Source organism: Aspergillus nidulans, chromosome VIII (assembly GCF_000011425.1).
Source record: "Aspergillus nidulans FGSC A4 chromosome VIII".
Lineage (NCBI taxonomy): Eukaryota > Fungi > Ascomycota > Eurotiomycetes > Eurotiales > Aspergillaceae > Aspergillus > Aspergillus nidulans.
The window spans coordinates 4475287-4496189 of record NC_066264.1 but is presented as its reverse complement, the minus strand read 5'-3'; the positions used below and the strand labels follow the sequence as shown (position 1 = coordinate 4496189).

Sequence of the window (20903 nt, the reverse complement as noted above, 5' to 3'; positions counted from 1 at the left end):
ATGAGATCAGGATTGTTTTGAAGGAAAGGCTTGCGGAGGTATGTATGCATATTTTTCTTCTTCACCTGATCTGGGGAAGAGTGCAGTTTGTGTTGGTGTGGCTAGAGGCTTCGCATCCTCTTAGGTGTAGTCCTCTCTCGGTAAATATGGCTAACAAGAATAAGACACTGAAGCAGGTCTGCCTCGTCATGGAATCGGGAACGATACCTTCTTCTGAAAGAAAGGTAAGTCGGAGCTCCACTTCCTTGGCCTCGATTGAAAACTAAAGGTGACATTGTTTTCTTTATAGCTTGTCACGACACGAGATGTGAGTTCCTGATCGAGCCCCTAACATCTAGCTCGATACCTTTCCAGCTTAATTGGGCTCTGTCGGATTGAACAGACGCTGATTTGTTACTCGTAATATTTCTAAACAGGTCGTCTATGCATTGAAGAGAGTACGTATTGTCCTTCTTGCTTTGCACATTCATGTGTTTGCTGTATGTTTTACTGTTACTACCATCAGATGCTAACAACACATCCCTTTGGTTAAAGATGGGTCAAACGATCTATGGATTCGACAGAGTCTCTAGTGAAAGAAGAATCTAGACTAGGTCTTATTCAGAGAATATCGTATGGAGAGCTATTAGTTGAAGAGAAATCAATGTATTTGGAGGAAGAGGAAGTTTGGTGAAGGTGTTTAACCGGAGTACTCCGGGAGCGGCGTTTGTCGTGAGCTTTCATGATTCGGCTCTATGGGCACCAGGGCAATCGGAGTGGATATGATGGTATTTTTTTTTTCTTTTAAAGCAGGAATTTGGTTGTTCTACGGATGCTATATCAAAAGCTGGATGCTCAGTTGCTTGCCTTGGAGAATGAATAGGACATCTATTGGTTGAAAGGGTTGTAAGCGTCAAGTGCAAACTGTAGGCGCCTTATGACCTAAAATAATACAGGATATAGATGCAAAAAACTTGTACAGAAGGATGAAAAAAAGCTCAATATCTGTTTAACAGAGATCCTCCCAAAAGTCGTTAAAGAATACAAAAGCTAGAAGCCTGCCTAAGCATCAATCATAAGCTGCTCCCCTTCATCCAACAAGCTCGTAATCCTCGCCAAATCCGAAATCATCTTCTTTCCATGACCAACAAGTAATAGTTTCTCGGCATTAGCGGGCAGACCCAGATAAGTGGGCGGCTCACGCTCAGGCAACTTATTCACCCACTCCACAAATGCAGGCAGACCCGTTTCCCCAGGGAGGATAAGACACTCGTCATTCTCGACGCCTTCGACGAGCTTGTAGTCGGCCTCAAAGGTGGCAGGGGTAAGGAAGCTGTGGACCAGGCGCTCAAGCTGCTGGAAGTCGTCGCTATCGTCGACTTTACCGCCGTACATTTCTGTGATGAGAGTGCGGATCATGTCCCAGGGAAGTTTTTGTGGTGCGACATTTGAGCGGCCCTGTGCGACGACGTCGACCCAGTGGTCGATTATATTGGCCGAGCACTCATAGTCGCTGTCGTTGAATTCCCAGAAGCCCTTCCAGCCGAGGCTGGGTGCGTAGCGGAGTCGTTCTTGCACGACGGCGTGGAGGAAGCAGAGGAGGAGGTAGACGCGGGCCTTCTCAACGGGAGCTTTGCTGGCACGAGTTGAGAGGGACGAGAGCGAGTCTTTCATGTTTGCGCGTACACCAGCCGGCTGCTCGTACATAAGGACGCGAGAGGCGCGGATGAGGTTAACGGGGATCTTGGGGCTGGATTCCATGGAGAGAAACAGGCGGAAATCCTTGTGGGGTTTGAGGGAGGCGAGGCGTTTCTCGAGACTCTGCAGCCAGGAGGGGGCAAGGTGCACGTTCTTAACTAGGACCCAAGTTCCTGCGGAGGCGGCGTTGCTGATCGCCTTGTCGGCGCTCTCGAGACCTTCGTTGGAACCCATAGCAATGTTTGCGCATGTCGCGTGCGTGCGCTCGACGAGAGCATCGACCTTGTAGCTTGCGTCGAAGCCAGGGCTGGAGCTAAGGGATATTGGTGCAGTTGCGGTAACTTGGCCCACGATGTCTTTGAGATCGGTGCTTCCCTCATAAAGTTCGCGACCAAAGACGGCCACGATGAATCGCTCAGCGGCCGGAACGAATCTATCCATTCTGCAAAGTTTGACGAGCAGCAGCGACCGAAGTAGTTTGTCAAGCTCTGACGTGTTCTCATCCCAGACCTTGGGAACGAAATTCTCTGCCAATTCTTCGCCCAGGAACTGATCCCATTGCTCAGCAGTCACAGAAGGAAGATGCGCTTTAAATAGCGACATGTTCCCAAACGCGCTCATCACCTGGACCTTCGCCTCGGGATTGGCCGACAAATCCGTACCTTCAACGGATTCATCGAGGATGGTGTCGATAATGCTTTTGTCCATGGGGTAAGGAGCCGCCTGCGCCAAAAGCATCGCCAAAGTGATACGGTCCTTCTGAATGACTCCCAAAGAGGTTCGCTGGTAGGTAGTGACGAACAGATCGCGAAGAATGATCTGAATGCGCTGTTGATAATCTTCCATCTTCCGTAAACCTGAATTTTCGAGGTGTGGGTTGCCGTGCAGAACTGACTCGAAGATATCGGTAAAGTACTGGAGAGAGAATTGGTAGAAGTGGTTGATATGGTGTAGCTGTTCAAGCACCGCGAACACAGCACTGCACGAGCGCGCGATGATACTGTAGCGCTGAGTGATCTCTTCGACTTCCGTCATGACACCTTCAGTCTCAGCCATCTTCCTGGAGATTTCAGCAGCCTCCTTCTTCAAAGTCTCGAGTGTTTCGATGACATTATCATCATCCAAAATATTGCCATGGGACTCGTTTAGGGCCTGCAGCAAGCGCTTCTCAAGCTGGCGAAGATGAACATTGAATTCTCCCTGGGCTTTGACAAGATCAGAACGGCGACGGTCGACATCATCACGCTCGGACTTGAGGACCTCGTTCAGCGACTGGATTTGCAAACTGCTCTGCGTGATGGTGAAATTGACAAATGTGGTTCTACTGCAGACATCCGGCGCAAAAGTGGCAGAGGGATCTCTCGTCGAAAGGAAGAGCTTGAATGAGGGCGAGAAATCGATCTCCTGCTTGCCGAGCTGGATGAGAACACGACCTCCGGTCTTCTGGTACTCCTTGTTGAGGACGTGGTTAAGGATCGGATCCAAATGCTCAGCATCTTGGATAAGGATCGGGTTTCCGAAACGCAGCGCGCTTTCTAGCTGTTTGACAAAAGAATCGTCCAGGAAGCTGGTCACCGTGAGTTTCCTATCTGAGCTCTCCTTCTGCAAGAACTCAGTGACTCGGCCTGAGGGATCAATGATGAGCGGGTATCTGTTGTAACGCTTCAGGAAGATGGCGTTCTCTGTGCTAAGATCATCGACCGGCAATGAATGCGCTTGCCAGGCGAGACGTTCATCCGCGTTGGACAGATATTCTGTGATAGGATTATGCGGTTTCAGGCTAATGCCGGACTGAACCAGGTGCTGAACCCAATCCTCAGTCATCGCCTTACGGAACTGCTGGTCGTAGAAACCAGCATAGGCAAGGAAAGCCGCTGCGATGAGAACATCGCCGATAAGTGTGCTAATCTGAGTCTCAAAAGATTTACTTCCCTCCTCCCATCGAGTACGTTCCGACGACAGGCTATCCAGCAGCCGTACACTTCTGTCGACCTTGAACTGCACTCGCTCCATCTCGGCCTTGATTGCCTGTGTTTCACTAATAAGCGCAGCATACTCAGACTTGTATGTCGCAATACTGCTCTCAAGATCATTGATTGTGTTCTCGATAGCCTGTGCTTCTGCTTTGGTTTGCAGTGCCTGTTCCTCGAGCTGTCCGACCTCATCGCGCAGAGGCCCAACGCGGTCCAGGATGGCAGAGTAGTTGACCTGCGCTTCGACCCACTGCACCAGAGGACCACAAGCTTTGCTAGCACGGTTAACTCGTTCGTATGTAAAGTCCTCCTTGGAGAAGAACTCGTTCTGCATTTTCAACCGGTGGTTCTTCGTCATCTGCTTCTCATTGTCGTAATTGACAATGCTGGCAATAAAATCATCCCTGCGTACGATTCCTTGAATGGTCTTCCAGCTATCGACCTTGTGCCCGAGCAGAGTACAAACGGCTTCTAAAGCGAGCCGCACACCAGCAGGTGGATTGCCCATGGAACGAACTTCAGTGAGATGTTGACGCTTAATGTTACTGACACTCTTCTGGGCTTCCAAGACTGCAGGTTCGGCCCTGGCAAGGTCGTGAAGCACGACGTCTTTGCGAAGGGCGACTTCTTTTTCCTGCTTTTCCAGAGCAGCTTGAACTTCAAGCGAAACTGCCTTACGTTGTTCAGCCTCGCGTTGGTCAGCAACCATGCGCTGCAGCTTTTCATTGGCTTCCGCATCCTTCTTCTCCAGCTGCATCTTCTTCTGAGCAAGACTGCCACGTAGATCGCTGACCTTCTCGACAGTGTCCCTTAACTTCTCTAGACCGACGTTCAAGTGTCGCTGTTGTTCCTCAAGGTCTTCGCGCTTCTCATTGAAGAGTTTCACATACTGTGCAACGAAATCCAGATAGTGACGCGGAGTGAGATAAGTTGTCTTTCCTTGTTGCTTCTGCAGACGTTGATTGAACCGTTGAAGCGAGTGATGAATGTAAACCATCGCATTAATAACTGTATCACGGTGTGACGCAGGTAGGCTCAGCTCACGGTATGCCACTGGTATGCTATCAGGAGCAACAAAGCCAGGCTTATCTAGGTCGACAGACTGAGTAAGTTCAGAGCCAACCTGGAAAAGAGCCTGGTCGGACCAGTCTCCCATCCAATTGAGAACACAACGATTGAACAAGGCCGGACTGGTTGCAGCTTTGGAGGATAGGCCTTCTTCAGGCGGGTTCATGGTGAACACAACGTGCAGATTCTTGACGATTTGCTGAGTGAACCACTTGTAAAGCTCTTCTTGGCTGTCAAGGATAAGACCCTGTCGCTGGGCACCCTCCTTGCAAGCTGTCATGAGAGAGGAGAACTCATCCCCCTCGAAAAGACCGGGGACCTCAGCATTGGCTAGAAGTGTGTTCATACGTTCCAAGAAACCAGAGTCCAGAACATTTGATTCGTCCATGATGAAGCAGATCTTCTCACCCTTGCAACCAGCACGGCGGAGAACGCTCCTAAGGTCATCATCGAAGTCTTCAGACGAGTATTTCCCGTGCACTTTGATCTGAAAGACCTTCAAGCCATTCATCCAGGCGACGAAGCGAGACAACGTCGTCTTACCACTTCCACTCACACCGATGAGGATAAGATGCCCCTGAGGCTGACGGAAGACCCGATCAATACGGAGAGCATGTTCCAGGACATCGTTGAACAGAACCAGAGGAACATCAACTTCTTCTTCGCAGAATGTCTTGAGACGTGCCTTGACAAAGTCACGCAGTTGCTCCTGCTCGACTGGCACATAGTTCCTGGACAGCCAATTCGAGAAGAGGATCGGGCCCTTGAGAGCGGCTTCTTGGTCAATGGTAGGGAAGTGCTCCAACGCAATCCGCCGAACGGCATCGGCAGTCCAAGCCCTTTCCTCTTCGGTAACAAGACGATCCTGGAAAAGACGCAGTGCCTCGTGCGCCCATATACGAACCAGACCCTCGACTGAAAGGCTTTCGAGTGGTTTGATCGCTTCGTACACACCACGAACCCATCGAGTCAGTTCACGGGGGGAATACACATAATGAGGTTGAATTTTGGGTGTGAACCGTTGCTGAGATTCCAAATAGAACTGTACCATAGCCTTAGTGAGAGACTCGGAATAACCACGTAGCAATGGAAGAATCTTAAGAATCGCCGAGTTGAATGTGCCATAAATCTGGTTGAGCGAGATCTCTCCAGGATAGTCGACCATGACCAAAGGGGAGTGGCGGAGGAATCGTTCAGCCAGAGGCGTACGACCTGCATCGGTGGGAGGGTTACAAGCACCGACGAACTGAATACGGTCCAATGAGACCCATGTCTTATCTGATGTCCTCCAGAAACCATTTTGTTCAACAAGCTGGCGCAAAAAGGAAATCGCTCGCTGCGTTCCATATTTGTCAGGAGCCGGCAGGTTGATTTCATCGCAGAAGATAACCAGCCAACGACCAATCTGATTAGGAGACATAACCACGCCGCTTAGTGTCTTCTTGTACTCGCAGTACTGTTCGAAGGTCTTGATGAGGAGGTCAGGGGTTGTGGCACTGGAGAAGTTGAGACCGACAACCTCCATATTGGGTAATTTACGAAGCGCGGCAAACAGTGTCATGGTTTTACCAGAACCGGGAGGACCACAGAGGAGCAGTGGCTTATGTTCTGCAAGCCACGAGTAGAGAACATCTTCATGCCTAACAGTGTCCACGGTAGGAATAACCACATCCGTTTGCGTGATGGAGTGAGTGTTGACATCAATGGTTGGCACCTGAGACTGCCAGCTCGACCAAGTTCCCTTGGGGAGGGTCACATCAAAATCGATGATAGACGAGTTCGTCTCGATTGGAAGGTCTATTGTAGTAAGACCGGACACAAATTCTCCAAAAGACTTGCGGTCTCCCAGAGGACAATCTCCGGTAAAGGACCAGACAAGTGCGAGAAGAAGCTTCTTCGAGATGTACGACTCGATCTGCTCATACTCAAGCGGGAAGTCAACATGCTGGATATTGTATTCAAGAATATTCCGACAAGCTTTGTTCAGAAGACTGAACAAAGTGTTAAGGGCACGGATTTCAGTAAACTCCATGATATGATTGTACTTCTTGGCTTCCCCAAGCGATTTGTGAACAAGCTCATCTGTCTGCAAGAGTTGAGAGAGAATAGTTGACAGCATATCTTGGCAGTCCTGGGTCTTGACAGCACTCTGACCAGAAGGCACACTGTCGTCATCCAAGTCTTCGAAAGTCTTAGTCTTAAGTGACTCGACATAGTTCGTAATGATCATCGAAGGCGTCACGGTATCTTCGTTGAACCAGACCATACCGCAACGACTAACAGTAGCCAAGGTGGCATATTTGAGACTTTCGACTTCGAACATGATGCGGACATTTGGAGGCAAGTTCAGACGTTCTCCGTTCGGAAGTGTCAGTAGTTTGTTGTCGTCGAGCACACTGTTCAAGTTCTCAACCCATTCAGGGTCGACGTCGCCGTCAAAAACGATCCAGTGGCGTTTTGTGTCTTCACCGCGGAGGTTGTCCACGATCTTTCTTAAAATACCGGTAAACAGACCGTCTGTCCACTCCCGCGTGGTGCTATCGAGGCTACCGTAGAGGGCCTCCTTTGACATGACCTTAGAGTCAATGATATGAGAGACTCCTTCCACTCCTTCGATCCGCTGGAGGGCTTGAAGCAGAATCTTCCACGCCGACGATTTGCCTGAACCCGACTTGCCGACCATCATGACGCCATGGTGTATGCTTTGAATTTGGTAAAGCTGGAGAATCTTGGTGATCCACATCTCGCTGTCGACAAAGTGCTGCTCACGTGCAATCTCCCGAATAGCAGCAGTAAGCGCCTCATAGTTGGCTGGCACATATTCTACTCCAGCAAAGTCTTGCTCCTGGATCTGCAGCATCGTCGCCACGTCTTCCCGAACTAATTTTGGAGCGATAGTCTCACGAAGACTCTGGACAATGATCTGGGGCTCAACAATTTCATCTGGGCCAAGGTCGCCATCGGAGTTGGCGATACGGGCACGCTTAAGACCTCCCGAGCTGACCAGAACACTTTTTAGGGCACGAAGACCAAAATCGTAGTGAGCTTGCTTAGAAAGTCGCGTGGAGCAATGATCGAAGAATGGTACGGTCTGCTGTGAGAGGCGCTTTGCTTGTTTGAAGCCCTGGGAGAACAACATGACTTCGGCAATAAGCTCTTTGTCGGGCTTCGACATGGCGACGCTTCGGAAGAGCTTCTTCAAGTTGTCGGGCAGGTTGGATCTACCAGCATAGCCAGGGTTCATGGTAATGAAGATACCAGTGTTCATGTTCACAGTCAAGCGCCTGCCAACCAGATCAATCTGAGACTTTTCATCAGTCTCCTTGTTTCTGAGACCAATCTGGATATTCTGGATTTGTTGCGAGACAGCCGAAAGGATACGTTCCTCAAGACGGTTGAACTCATCGAAACAACCCCATGCACCAACCTGGCAAATACCCAGGAAGATACGACCCATAGCTTGGAAATCGAAGGTGTCGTCACAACAGAAGACGAGAGTGAAACGACCGAGTTGCAGACCCAGGGCCTTGACGGACTCTGTCTTTCCGGTACCTGCAGGACCGTAAGGAGAGCCTCCAAGTCTTTGGCATAAGGCTTGAGTAAGCGTAAGGAAACAGCGATCCGTAAGAGGCGTGCGAACGAGGCGTTCAGGAACACCGAGGTACTCGAATCCGTAATTCAGCTTGGCGTTTGCCATGTGCACGTACAGGCGCTGCAGGAAGTCGCCATCAGCCTGGTAGACATAACGCATTTGAAGAAGCCAGAGATAGTGTGTTGCGCTTGTGGCATTCGACGCTATAAGCTTAGAAATGGTATCACGTTGATGAACGAACTCCGTAATGAGGTGCTCGCATTTCTTTCTGCTGATGGGGTCCAGATCTCCAAGAACGGTTACTGCAAGGAGTTCAAGTATCCTGACTTGAGCATCATAGAGTGTAGGGAGGGTAGTGCCGCTGTTCTCCAGGGACTTCTGCACCTCATTAGTCCAAACCACTTGACTAGCCAAAACAACAATCTGAGCAGGGTAGTTGGCAATAAAATCGTCAAATGCGGTGCGGTCAACCTCAGCAGAGTTATAAATAGGCTCGAATTGCTCAATTGCCTCAGCCAGGAGCTCAGCGAGGGTTAACTTCATGTTGCTCTCAAGGGCAGTCAGCCAGTCGTTGATTCTAGGCGTCTTGACCAAGTTAACCTCTTTCTTCAGCCTTACTTCTTCGCCCTCTTTCGAGGTGAACCCGACAATGTTGTTGTCGTCGTCCATCAGCACGCCTGATAGACCAGCAAACATTTTCTTGAAATGCTTCGCGACTCGGAAGATGTCGTTACTGTTTCCGATGATCTCAAGGAGGTCCTCATCACCAACAAAGTAGAAACGAGGGAAGGAAACTCTCTCGCGTTCCAAGTATTCACCGAGAGCTTTCTGGATCTTGTTAAGCAGCTCGGCCAGCCGTTCTAAAGACTTCTGGACGCCATTAATGGCGAGAACGTCGAGGACAAACGGCGATTTGTAGACCTTCTTCATCACAGCGAAGAATTCTGAGTTGATATTCTGGAAGCGGCTCGATTCCAGGGGAAGAAGGTGCTTGATGTCAGCATTGCCTGTGAAGACACCTTCAAGGTAAACCCACTGGCGCTGAACATCAATCCAAACATCGAACAAGACGTGGACTCGGTTCAGTTTGTCTTCCCAGGATGAGGCGTCCTCCTCAAATTCTTTGTAGTAAGGTGAATGCCTCATGGCCTGCAGGGAATTCAGGTTCTCACTGCACTTGGCAAAGAGGTCGTCAAAGCCCCGAATCAACCGACATTTGTTCTGGTAATTAACAAGGTCAAGCGAGTAGTTTTGCCAGGTCTCGCGTACGGACTTCAAGAACTCCTCAAGGGCCATTTCACCTTGGGCCTGCGCAATGATATTACGAATTACGGTCTCGCTAGCCGCAAGTTGAAGGTCCCATACATCACCCAGAGTTAAAGAGACGAGCGAGAACCTCATTCCCGGTTTAAGGGCTTTGTAGATCTTGAGCCAGTGTCGCTCGCGCACCGCTTCGGATTTCATGTCAGAGAGCAGCGGGTTGACCTTCAAGAGCTGCTTGAGGACGTTCTGGATATGTTCGAACGCAGCGTATTGGCGCATACGACTGGGCATCTCTTTGGTCATCTTGATGAGACCGTCAATAGACTGACGAAGTTTTCTTGGCTGGATGCTCGTCCAGAGCGTGTCTCTCAGGTCATTAAGGCTCCTCCAGATAGTGGAAAGTGCCGCCCAAACGGACATGAAATCCTGGACCTCCTCCAGAATTGCGGGCAGAGAAGATTCGGCACTTGGAGGAAGATCAAGAGCCTCTTTAGCCTTTGAAACCATTTCGAACTCAGACTGTAGAGATTCAAGGCGGGTCTGGAACATGCTAAGAGAGCGGGATGCCTCCTCTGGTGGAATTGTACCAGACACAGGCTTTTCTTCATTCCACTGCGCAATAGCCTCAGTGATCTTGTCGTTAATAACCTTGTCCTCAGCCGCGATCTTGGCTCGTAACGCTTCGGTCTGCTCCTCAACAATCTTGCCCTTTCGGCCAAGTAGTTCATTAAGAGCGGCCCATTCACCATCGACGTTCTCAACATGAAGCCAATCACTAGGGAACTGGTACCGTTGACGCACAAGAGTAGCCTGACCTTGGCGGAAAAGATCCACTTCAGGCTCCCATACCTTGGCCTTGCGCTTGCATTGTTGCACACTGGTAATGAAGGCGACTGCATGAGCAGTAGAAGCAGAGTCCAAAGATTTCCCTTCCAAGTCGTGTCGGGCGGTAGCAATCTCGGAATGTACTTCGCGCATGCGGTTTCCGAGTTTAGAGCCGAACTTAAGCAGTATCTCGTGCTGCCACTGGTCGTATTTCGCATTGACTCTCGTCTGAACTTGCTCGTAGTCGATCTTAATGTTACCAAACGACCGGCTGACTTCAGATGTGTCAAAAGTGGCTCGGCTCTTGCGGATTTCCTGGAGAAGCTGAAGCCATTGGGACAGATCATCGCCCAGGATGTCATAGACTTGCTCAGACTGCAAGTCCCATAAAGACTGGAATTGCAGCCATTTATCGACGTACTCCGAAACTTCCTTGAGTCTAGTTTCAATAGCACTGTAGACCAAGATAAGCTCATTTGTGCAGTGCTGAGGGAGATCCGCAAAGCATGACTCTGACAGCTGAACCTTTTGTACTTCAATGGAAATCTGATAACGCGATGACTTGATCTTCTCCAGGTTGCAGATGATACCTAGCCAGTTATCAAAGTGCGAGAACCAAGTTGCGCGAGCATACTGGAGAGGTGGATCGAGATGAAGGACCTGGTTACGCATAGAAATCTCGTGAGTCAGGCCTGGGAACTCAATGTTGTACGCTGTGGTGTCTGTATCGCCATTTCCATTGACCTTCTGCATAGGCTGACCACTTTGTGATTCTTGGAATGAGTTCATCCACTCGCGGATAGCCTTGTGCAGACGTTCGCTAAGAATTCCCTCAATTTTCTGGTTCAGGTTGTGCACCCAAAATCCGAGGTTGACGTAATTTTCGAGATTTAGTTTGTCCACGGCGGCCTGGATTGCATCTAAGCGCTGCTTGAATGCGGAGAACTCGTATGGGCAAGTCTTGAGTTCGTGGATCGCTTTTTGAATGGTATCGTTGATGGAAGCCAGAACTGCGGTCTTATGTTGTAGAACGGCAGCGGAGGCGGCGAACTCTCGCACAAATTGAACGTGTTTACTTTCACCCCGGCTCGGAATCACTGAGTCAAGAGCACCGTTTACGAGAGCCGCTTGCTTCACATGTAGTTCGTACGAGTGGACGAAGGACTCCCATCGAAGAGGGATGCCCCTCACAATCATGCTCTGGGCGTCATTCATGTATCCATTGAGTAAGATTGCAACGTCAGTCATGGACAGAATAGAGCGGTTAGTTTGAAGCAGCGTCCGAACACTTTCCATCAAGCTGATAGCGTAGGGATACACTCGCTTGGCCTCCTTCGAGATGTTGCTAACGGCATGGGGAACTTGAAAGTTGAGCCAGATGAGATTCCGAATCTCCTTGAAGAGGGCGATAATTTGAGCATCAAAATTCACGGCGAGTTCCAAGGTGTTGCCTGCGGCGCGGTTACGGATAATATTGAACAGTCGTCCGGAAATGGTGATGCGGCGCCTTTGAACATCATGTAGCCACGTCTCGAACACAGGCCGCGTATCCAACTTCTTCCTGAAAAGATTGCTCTCCGCTTGGAGCTTCTGGCCTTCAGTATGTAGGTGCCAATCCTCTCCAAGGACGTCTTCAACTTTCCGCATGTATCCGTCTAGTTGACGCTCAATCTGACGTGCCCAAACAATGGCTCCAGACACGGGAGGGAGGTCGCGCAGTTGAGCCATCGCGTGTGCCTCGGAATGACCATACTGCTGCTTGAACCGCTCATGCAACGCAGAAATATCCTGTTTTACGTTGTCAATAAGCTGAGTCTGGTACTCGCCAATTGCTCCTCTGATCTTTGGCCGAACAAGGAGTGCATTGAATTTGGAGAAAACACGGAACATCTCATTAGCATTCTTTGCCGTAGCAAGACGGTCACGCAGGCGGGCAATAATGGAATTCTCCACCCGGGACGTGCGCTCATTATAGGCAATCTCTGCTGTAATCCAGTTCTGGGTTCCTGTGGGTGAAACATCCAGCACATCTACGCTTTTCAGAGCAGCGTAGGCTTGCGCAACTTCCTCAACAGCGTCAACATCGCCGATCTCCTCGACAATGACGGCACCATCGGCTGCAGCTCCAGCTGCAGCATCTTCGGCAGAATAGCTTTTCGGGCCAAGGACATTGGCAATGGTGCGTTGAAGCTGTTCATGATTGACACGGAATGTATTGATGTACTTCAATCGTTCCTGAGTTTTGTCATGGCGCGCATTGATCTTAATCGGGATGAACTTCTCATTTCGGCGCCTGGTCGATTCACGAGCAACGTTAGTGAACTCCTTGAGGTTATCATCCCAAGTTCTCCAGATCGAACCAGCAGTCTTCATTAAGGTGCGGAATTCGCGGTAGTCAAGGTGCATGATAGTTCGGCCATTAAGCAGGGAGTGAATTTGCGAATCAAGATCCCCAGAGATGGCCTCCACAAGTGCAAGGGCACGCTTGATCGGATACGGGCAGATCTTCAGCTTTTTGTTAAGATGATTGAAGATGAGGACAAGAGACTCCCGCACTTTTTGCAAGGACGTGGCGGAGAGAAGTTCGTCGAGAGGGAAATCACGCATCAGTTGGTTGTACTTCTGCACTAGATCCGTCGCTTCACGCAGTCCAGTGTCTGCGACAAAACTGAGGGTGGCTTGATAACGCTTTGCATGGCGTAGAATGTCCATGGTCAACTGGACACCGTCTCCACGTAGCTGGTTCTCAATTCCCTCCAGCGCAGTTTCCATGGATAACCAGAAGTTGATTTCCTGCGCTGCCGACCCACTATCCGCATCGCGGGACATCTTTGTAATGGTTTGAATAGACTTGATCCAAGCGTTCACATTGTTTTGAATGCTGTTAATGAACGCACTGCTCTCGAGAAGAGTAGAATCAATAAGATCCACCGAAGGCTTGACGCCTCGCTTTTCTGCTTCGACCAGAGCTGCCTGGACAACTTCATGCAGGGGCAAATTCAAGGCAGGGATCTCGACGTTCTGCTGGAGGTGTAGGAGTCCGAGTTCCAGCTCCGCGAATTTCTTCTTAGTGCCTGGAACTCCAGTTTTGACCTCCGAGTCCGTCTTTGCTTTCGCTGCACCATCTTGATTGCGGGTGTTGGCTTCAAAGTACGGGCTAAGACCATGGTGCACCAGCAAATGTAGGATCTCGTAGGGCGACAGCGAAGTTCCTTGCTGCGCCTGGGTGTTGTTGAGGGCGGCCGGACCGGGAAGATTCATAACCTGAATCTGCGACGATATGGGAAGCGAAGGATCGATCGCGGCCGGCCGCTTGATAAAAGCTACGGACGCGACAGTTGTGGAAGAGGACGAGATTTCGGCAGAGAGAGTGTAAACATATTCGGCGGGCGGTTCTGCGGTAACCAAACGTTAGCCTGTGTCTCATATTGACCACAGTATACCATATATACGTACCCTCACTGTCCGCAGTTCCATTTGTATGATCTGACGCCACAAGGTCTTTCTGCACGTAGAGGGCGACTTGCGATTCCGACGCAAACCGCAAGCATCTCTGCGCGGTTTCACTGTACTTGGTCTTAGACAGAAGGCTGCCGGCGTTCTCTAGTTCGCTTCTCAGCGCTCCTAGAGTCACCCGCAACACATCGGCCAAATATTCCACCACAGCGTCGGCATCGACCAAAGGCCCTTGGGATATGGCGGTGGGGGCACCGTCCGGTACCCCCGAAGAGGCGACCTCCATCACGATTATCTATGAGAAGTAACCCGACTGTATCATCGATGTTCGATCAGAAGCTAAGAAACACGTTCCAAAATATAAATGAGGGTAGTTCGCGGGCAGATAGAGTTTTGCGACGCTGGTCCGTAACGACAACAGAACAGGATAAGAGCGGCGTGGTGAAGAGGCCGGATAGGCAACACGAACGGGGAATACGCTGATATCTAAAAAATCGAAGGGACGAAAGAGTAGATTAAATTAGTATAAGCCCTTGAAGAAGCCTTCCGGGCGTGATTTCAGCTTCAACCTGTCCAGAGGTTGAGTTGGTCACTTGAGGTACAAGAGTGCAGCGATAACTGGAGACGCGGCAGCCCTCCCGGCGTGTTTTTTGGTTGCTCTCAGGGGGGATCTACGCTAGTCCTGGCCTGGCCTAGCCGCCAGCCACGTTTCTCTGGTTCCTACTCCTACTTCACGTGATCGGGCCGTTATGTCGGGGCATACTGCTATCCGATGCCGCCTGCCCTGGGGTCGAGCTCGCTTACTCATTATTTAGTAAACTAGATATTAAGAGGCGGCCACGTCGGCCATCTAATGATGACAATTGTCCACCCATTCTACAGGTAATGAGCCGTCTATGTTACAAAAATCAGTATTCTTGCTATATATGGATATGCAGAATCAATACTTGAAACTCTGAGTAATTTGCCATATTAATTTTCTTACCCCAAGCCTGTACAAAGGGGGGTTGCAATATTATTATTAATCACCCCTATATGTACTCAGAGTAAAAACCAGAGCATCATTTACTAGAATACTATTGAAAGCCTTACAACGTACAAATTAAATAACAAGGTAATCTATATAAGCCTGGAATACTAACTTAGCGTAGCTTTGTACCTATCTTATCGCTCAACCGAGTTAGGATCAGAAATACAACAAGCATTATCGTGAGTATCATTGTATAGCCTGTAGCTGCTACAAAATTGTAGCATGTGCAAAAGATCCGGAATATTTTGCAGCAAGGACTAGCCTTGGCTCAGATATTGAAGGCAAAGATCAAATGCAGCACTATTTTCCAAAACTAGAGAGAGACGAGAAGTATGATTGAGGATGATAGCTTGATCGAGTTTCTGGCTAGGTTATCGAAAAATTCCGTAGATGGGAGGCCAATCCAGGGAGCTGGAGAGAGCAGATAGTTAAACGTCCGCCGAGGAAGCCGTATATATGCGAAGACAGGTCTATACCTACACTGGGTTACAGCAGGTGAGTTGCAAACCAGTAATACTATGAGCATGTATCTGTTCAGATATATTGAGCAGGTGGTGCGAAGGATTCTCAGCGTCCGGGCAACTACACTTGAATGTCTCACGAATTCCGCCTGGCTTAATTTCTCCAGAATGTCCAAGGCCTTTTCACTCGCCTTGATCTTAGCAGTCCGGCCAGACGACGCAATGCCTCAGCAACGATCATGGCGTCGTTGTCTTTCTCAACGAGACTTGCATACTGAGGACCAGTATTAAGGACATATACGTTCGGTAGAAACTTGGCTTACTGTGAATTGACCCGCCGGGCTCGCCCACGGCTCTGCACATATCGAATTATGGTAATGGACAGATCGAACCTAGGCAGTGAGCATCCTCCAGCAGCATTGGCACTTAACCTACCGTATAACCAAATTACAAGCAAGGGATATCTAGACCTTCTTCGCCCACTGAAGTCGCAAACTGCTACTTGTTAAAATGACCTCTTGACATTATGACAAGGTCTTATCAAGCAGTTAATCTCCCCGCTCCTAAACCTGTCTATGGCTAGAAACTGCTCCCGGCAAGATATTTCAGGCCCGGCGAAGTCATTAGCTTGCACACCGATCAGCAGTCCAGGTCGTAGGTGAGGCATTTCTAAAGCATTGAAGAGCTCCAATAACATCAAGGTAGTGTAACGCCTGGTGGTAAAGACTAAACTTCTCGTCTCTGGGGTTTCTCGGTAATGCTCGGTGAGTCTTCTGCGCAGCACCTGGACTTTATGGCTTGACTGCCCGGGCTCTTCTGGACTGCCGAGTATATAACTGCTAGCAACCTCACTAGCGTCACGCAGTTGCGACAGTTCTTTTGATTTTCCCTCGAGTTTCGGTAGCATTTTGGCCGAGAATACGTATTTCAAAACGCCATCTGAGCACCATCTACCGAGCTCGAAGCTTGCCTGCCATGCAAACCTGAAGACAAGTTTCAGGTCCTCAATGTCACCTAATCGACCTTCCATAAGCCTGTATATCTCAGTCCCAAAAGATTGTTCGAGTCTGTCATAAATCCAGGCCTCCTCCTTGGGCCGTCTGACAACTTGGTGTACTAGGGACAGTTGGGATGCTGTGGCAATTTTGCTATCCAGGTATAATTCCAGATTCCTGCAGGATCTTAGCTTGGAAACAGATAAACTCATGCTAGCAACTCACATAGCAGCCTGCGCAACATCGCCCTTGGTGTCTACTGGGGAAGCTGTCATGCCGAGAACCCTTGGCCGCTTCGATTGTGCTGTTGGGAAATAAGAGTCCCTAATGATCCTGTAATGCGCTAAATATATGGACTATATCTCTAATTCAGTTTGACATACCTCGCACAGACATGATCTTTCTTCGTGTGATGGGCTTCATCGAATACCAGGAGGTTGATTTGTTCCATTCTGATATGGGCATGCAGCAGGCATTGGTACAAAACCTCCGCCGTACAAACAACAACCATATATTTCTCGAGAAACTCAGTCCAAGTCTGGCGACTCCAGAGGTCAAAACCAAGAGCTCCAAATATGCGACCAACATTCATATCAAGATTATTCCGCAGGACTCCTGCTTGTTTGTAGGAAAGGGTGACGCTATCAACCTGTCGTCCATATTAGCTTAGCCACACTTTATATAGTGTGTGTTGTAGACCAGGAAAATGGATATCATGTGTAGCTCTCCATTCGTGCGGTTGTTGAGTTCTTTTCGATAGTGTACTTGAGTAAGAGCACAGCTACTGATGTCTTTCCAGCTCCTGCAATCGGCTTAGGGATGGAACACGATTCGGACGGCATGCATACCTGTAGCCAGAACCGCAATAGTGTTCTGGGTCTTCGCCCGTTCAAATAGCTCTATCTGATACTCTCGAGGATCCAGCGTGCCTTGCTGCTGGTCTTTTTTTTTGGAAGAAATCAGCTGAGCTGAGGATATTTGGGACTCATTGGCAACTTCGACTTTCTCGTCGTAGGTAAGAGCAAGATTAGCGAGGCTAGCAGCGTGTTAGCCCTCAAATAATAAGCGCAGCGGGCACCGGTTACTGACAGTGCTTCGAAGCGAGCTTTCTGAATCAGTCGGCGTTGCGAGGCATCTTGGGTCGGAGCAATGACTTCACTCTCACGATTCGTCGGACGAGGAGCAGTCTAGGTCTTCAGCTGGGCTCACCTTAAGAGAAGCCGTCAGCGAATGATTGTGGGTTTCTTTCATGGAGGCAGGGGGGATCATGGACTCACCGTTGGCATGATATCAGTAGACGATGCTTCTCCCATGCTGAGAAATCTTGAAGACAATATGAAATGATCAGTCGCAGTTACGTAGCTGAGGACCTAAAGATCATGGTCTGACAGTCAGATTTCTTTAGAGATTGTCATTGAGACGGAGAAACACATTGGCATGAAAGGATAGGGAAGGGATAGAGGTTGAGTAGAAGCCGCAGGTTTACCCCAGCCCTTCTCAAGGTTGGTACAACCAAGGCCAGCAATGCGAACACCGAGATGAGTGCAAGCAGATCATGGTATTCACACCTAAATCTAATTGTCAAAAAAGAGCCATACTCACTCTGACCAAAATATATAGTTTCACCTTGGGCCAGCAATCTTCGAGGTGAACCCAGGAACCATGCGTTAGTCATTACAGTGAGTCATCTGAAACTCAACAGAGCAATTTTATATCTCAGTTAGTTTGTCGTAGAGTCGGGAGAGGATAGGCTACCGAGTATAAACCAGATCATCCAGAAGCTCTATATTGTAGAAGTATGCCGAGTGGCGGGGGAGCTAACTAGTGCGGGGCAGCCTTCGATTTTAAGGGCTCCATGTTCGCCCCGATGGAATCTTGATCGTCGTCTGAGGGGAAGCTTATTTGTACTTTTCTCAAACGTTTCCAACCCTTCTGCAATCCATTTTCTCAATGGACGAGCCCCAAACTCTTCGAACCGTGTTCACCGACGCGAAGCGACAAAAGACAGCACTAGAAGCGCGCCCCGATACCAACTCCGACACCTATCGCAGCGATGTCAACGCTGCGATAGCAAGGTTCGAAGAATGCCAGCGGCTCGTCAGCGCACTGTCCATGTTTAGCTCCAATGAGCTACTGGAGGATATCTCTACAGGCGATTTACCGTAATGCACTGGCTGCCTCTCCTGAAACGCACACTCTAACCGTTCCTCCCTTGCAATAGGTATTTAACAATCGAGTATCACATTGCAGAGCTCCTTCAAAAGTCCTATAGCTCTGACCGCGAGTCGACATTACAACGAGCGCTGGGTCAATACGAGAAATTTCTAACGCGTCTTGAAGACTATGAGCTTCTGAGCCAAAAAGACAAAAAGCTCTACGAGCGATACGTTGCGAATCCCTCGTCATTCTCGCTGACGCAAACGAACGATGCCGCTACTCGACGAGACGTCAAAGTAACGCGGTTCCGAGAGGAGAAGGAGCTCAAACAAAAACTTGAGGTTGGAAAGCCTGGTACCCGAACTTTTGGATGAATTTCGCTTACGCTGCTGTAAAGTATTATACCGAAAATCAGAAGAAGCTCCAGAGCGACGATGATGACTTACGACAGCTCTATCTCGCTGAAATAAAGCTATACACACATCAAACTTTCCAGTCGCTAGATATGTTAGCACAAGAATTGTCGATGCTGTCGATGATGAAGAAGATGCCTCCCAAGCCTGAGCCCTCGCATGAAGTCGACGCGCGAGGAAGAGCTAAGAGCAATGACGAAAACTATTCAGAGCGCTTGGACCCACCGATATCTCAGCTCCTCAAAGGAGGAAAGAATGGCCCGATACTAAGCAAGGATGGAAAACCTTTACAGCCTTTCACACTCCTCGACCGTCGTACGCAACTTCGCGATGGCGTCTTCCGGTCGGGACATAACCTGCCCACTATGACGATTGAAGAGTACCTGGCGGAAGAACATAGACAAGGAAATGTGCTTAAGGGAGGTAAACCGGAACCGGTTGAGATTGACGAAGATGACATGGACAAGGCCGATGAAGAGACAATGAAAGCGAGGGCATGGGATGAATTCAAAGAAGCAAACCCAAGAGGCTCTGGAAACACATTAAATAGGGGGTAATAGAATAGCGGAAGAAACAAATGACGTTGTCTTGATATTTACCAGGATCCATGAACTCTATCAGATTTCTTACATACAGTAATGCAGGAGGGCTTTTATAGATTTAGCGACCTAGCCCACCTATGTCCAGCATAACCAGAAAAACCAGCGTCAGAACTAAGTAAAGGAGAGGCCTGCAACTCCTTTCTCTATCTTGTTTAGGTTGACTCCGAAACGGGAACCTTCAGCTGTCTGTTTTGCTGGATTTCTGAGAGAATCTTCCCGGCTCCTTCGTTGACCAGGGCTTTGGCTACCGTGACACCGAATTCTTCAGCAGACTGAGGTGAGTCAACTGTTCCATCAATCTCGACCTCAGCATGTTCACTACCATCCACGCTGACGACGACAGACCTCATCCGCAGTTTCGATGACCCGTTAGTGTCCTGAATCCACTCAGTCTCTACTCCTAGCGGCGCGCTGCAACCACCCTCTAGAGTCCGCAAGAGACTCCTCTCAGCTAGACAAGCAAAGGTTGTCTCCTTATGACCAATAGTGTTCAGAATATCCTCCATGGCCTTATCTCCTTTGCGAATCTCAATGCCCAATGCTCCCTGACCCACGGCATACAGCATCCCCGCGTTCCTTGAGTCCAAGTACTGGTAGATGCGATCTCCGAGCCCCAGACGCAATAAGCCTGCGGCAGCCAGGATAAGACAAGTGTACGGACTATCCTCTGCATCAAGCTTAGCAAGCCGAGTGCCGATGTTGCCACGAACGTCCATCACCTTCAGGTGCGGGTATTTCCGAGCGAGTTGGGCGGTGCGGCGGATGGAAGATGTTCCAACGACTGAACCTGCCGGCATTTCAGCCAAACTCATATTCGGCAGACCCTTCTTGATGACTAATCCATCTCTTGAATCTTCCCGTTTCATCATGGGGCCAAGGGTGCAGGAGGTCGGTAAAAGGGTGGGAACATCTGAAAGAATTACAAATTGGTTAGCAATGGGCAGCACATATTGACATGGGGCTTACAGGATATACCTTTCAAGGAATGCACAATAAGATCGACAGATCCAGCTTCTAGGAGATCCTCGAGTTCCTGTGTCCATAGGTTTTTGGTGGTAAAGTCTCGAAGCGCAATGGTTGTGTTCTGATCACCGGCGGTCTCACGCGAGTGGATCTTGAAGGTATAATCTGGGAATCGCTCCTTGAGGGCTGCAAGAACAAGATCTGTTTGCAGAAGGGCGAGCTTGGATTTGCGCGTGCCGATTGTGAAGATCTTTTGAGACGCGGGGTCTGCGGATGGAGGCGGGGTTTGAGTTGTCATCTTGACAATTGAACAACGGGAGTAGGAAAAATATATTGGTGCACGATAATAAGAGATGCAGTTCTGGTTCCCTTCAGGTATCACAAGAACCGAGGGAAAAGGCAAATTTGAGAAGTAGAGGTCCCAAAAA

General features: G+C 49.3%; 4 protein-coding genes across 4 annotated transcripts, besides 1 other annotated feature; 1 reads left to right on the top strand and 3 right to left on the bottom strand.

Annotated features, from left to right (window-relative positions):
- Positions 1-20903: part of a sequence feature (contig 1.4 576..155056(-1)) that runs on past both edges of the window.
- nudA (dynein heavy chain) lies at positions 1042-14140 on the bottom strand (the record flags this gene model as incomplete). Its single annotated transcript, XM_652630.1, has 2 exons — positions 1042-13793; positions 13855-14140. The coding sequence occupies 2 exons, from the start codon at positions 14138-14140 to the stop codon at positions 1042-1044; spliced, it is 13038 nt and encodes a 4345-aa protein (XP_657722.1).
- Positions 15715-17329, bottom strand: ANIA_00119 (protein dclA; the record flags this gene model as incomplete). Its single annotated transcript, XM_050611060.1, has 8 exons — positions 15715-15737; positions 15781-15840; positions 15877-16517; positions 16566-16673; positions 16724-16989; positions 17040-17142; positions 17189-17219; positions 17326-17329. The coding sequence occupies 8 exons, from the start codon at positions 17327-17329 to the stop codon at positions 15715-15717; spliced, it is 1236 nt and encodes a 411-aa protein (XP_050469327.1).
- Positions 18291-19467, top strand: ANIA_00120 (protein tapA; the record flags this gene model as incomplete). The annotated part of the gene is made up of 3 exons (XM_050611059.1): positions 18291-18502; positions 18562-18838; positions 18895-19467. 3 exons carry the CDS (start codon positions 18291-18293, stop codon positions 19465-19467), a joined length of 1062 nt encoding a protein of 353 aa, XP_050469326.1.
- On the bottom strand, positions 19665-20890 carry ANIA_00121 (hydroxymethylbilane synthase hemC; the record flags this gene model as incomplete). The annotated part of the gene is made up of 2 exons (XM_050611057.1): positions 20488-20890; positions 19665-20422 (listed from the first exon to the last, which is right to left on the bottom strand). Exons 1-2 carry the CDS (start codon positions 20771-20773, stop codon positions 19665-19667), a joined length of 1044 nt encoding a protein of 347 aa, XP_050469325.1. The 5' UTR covers positions 20774-20890.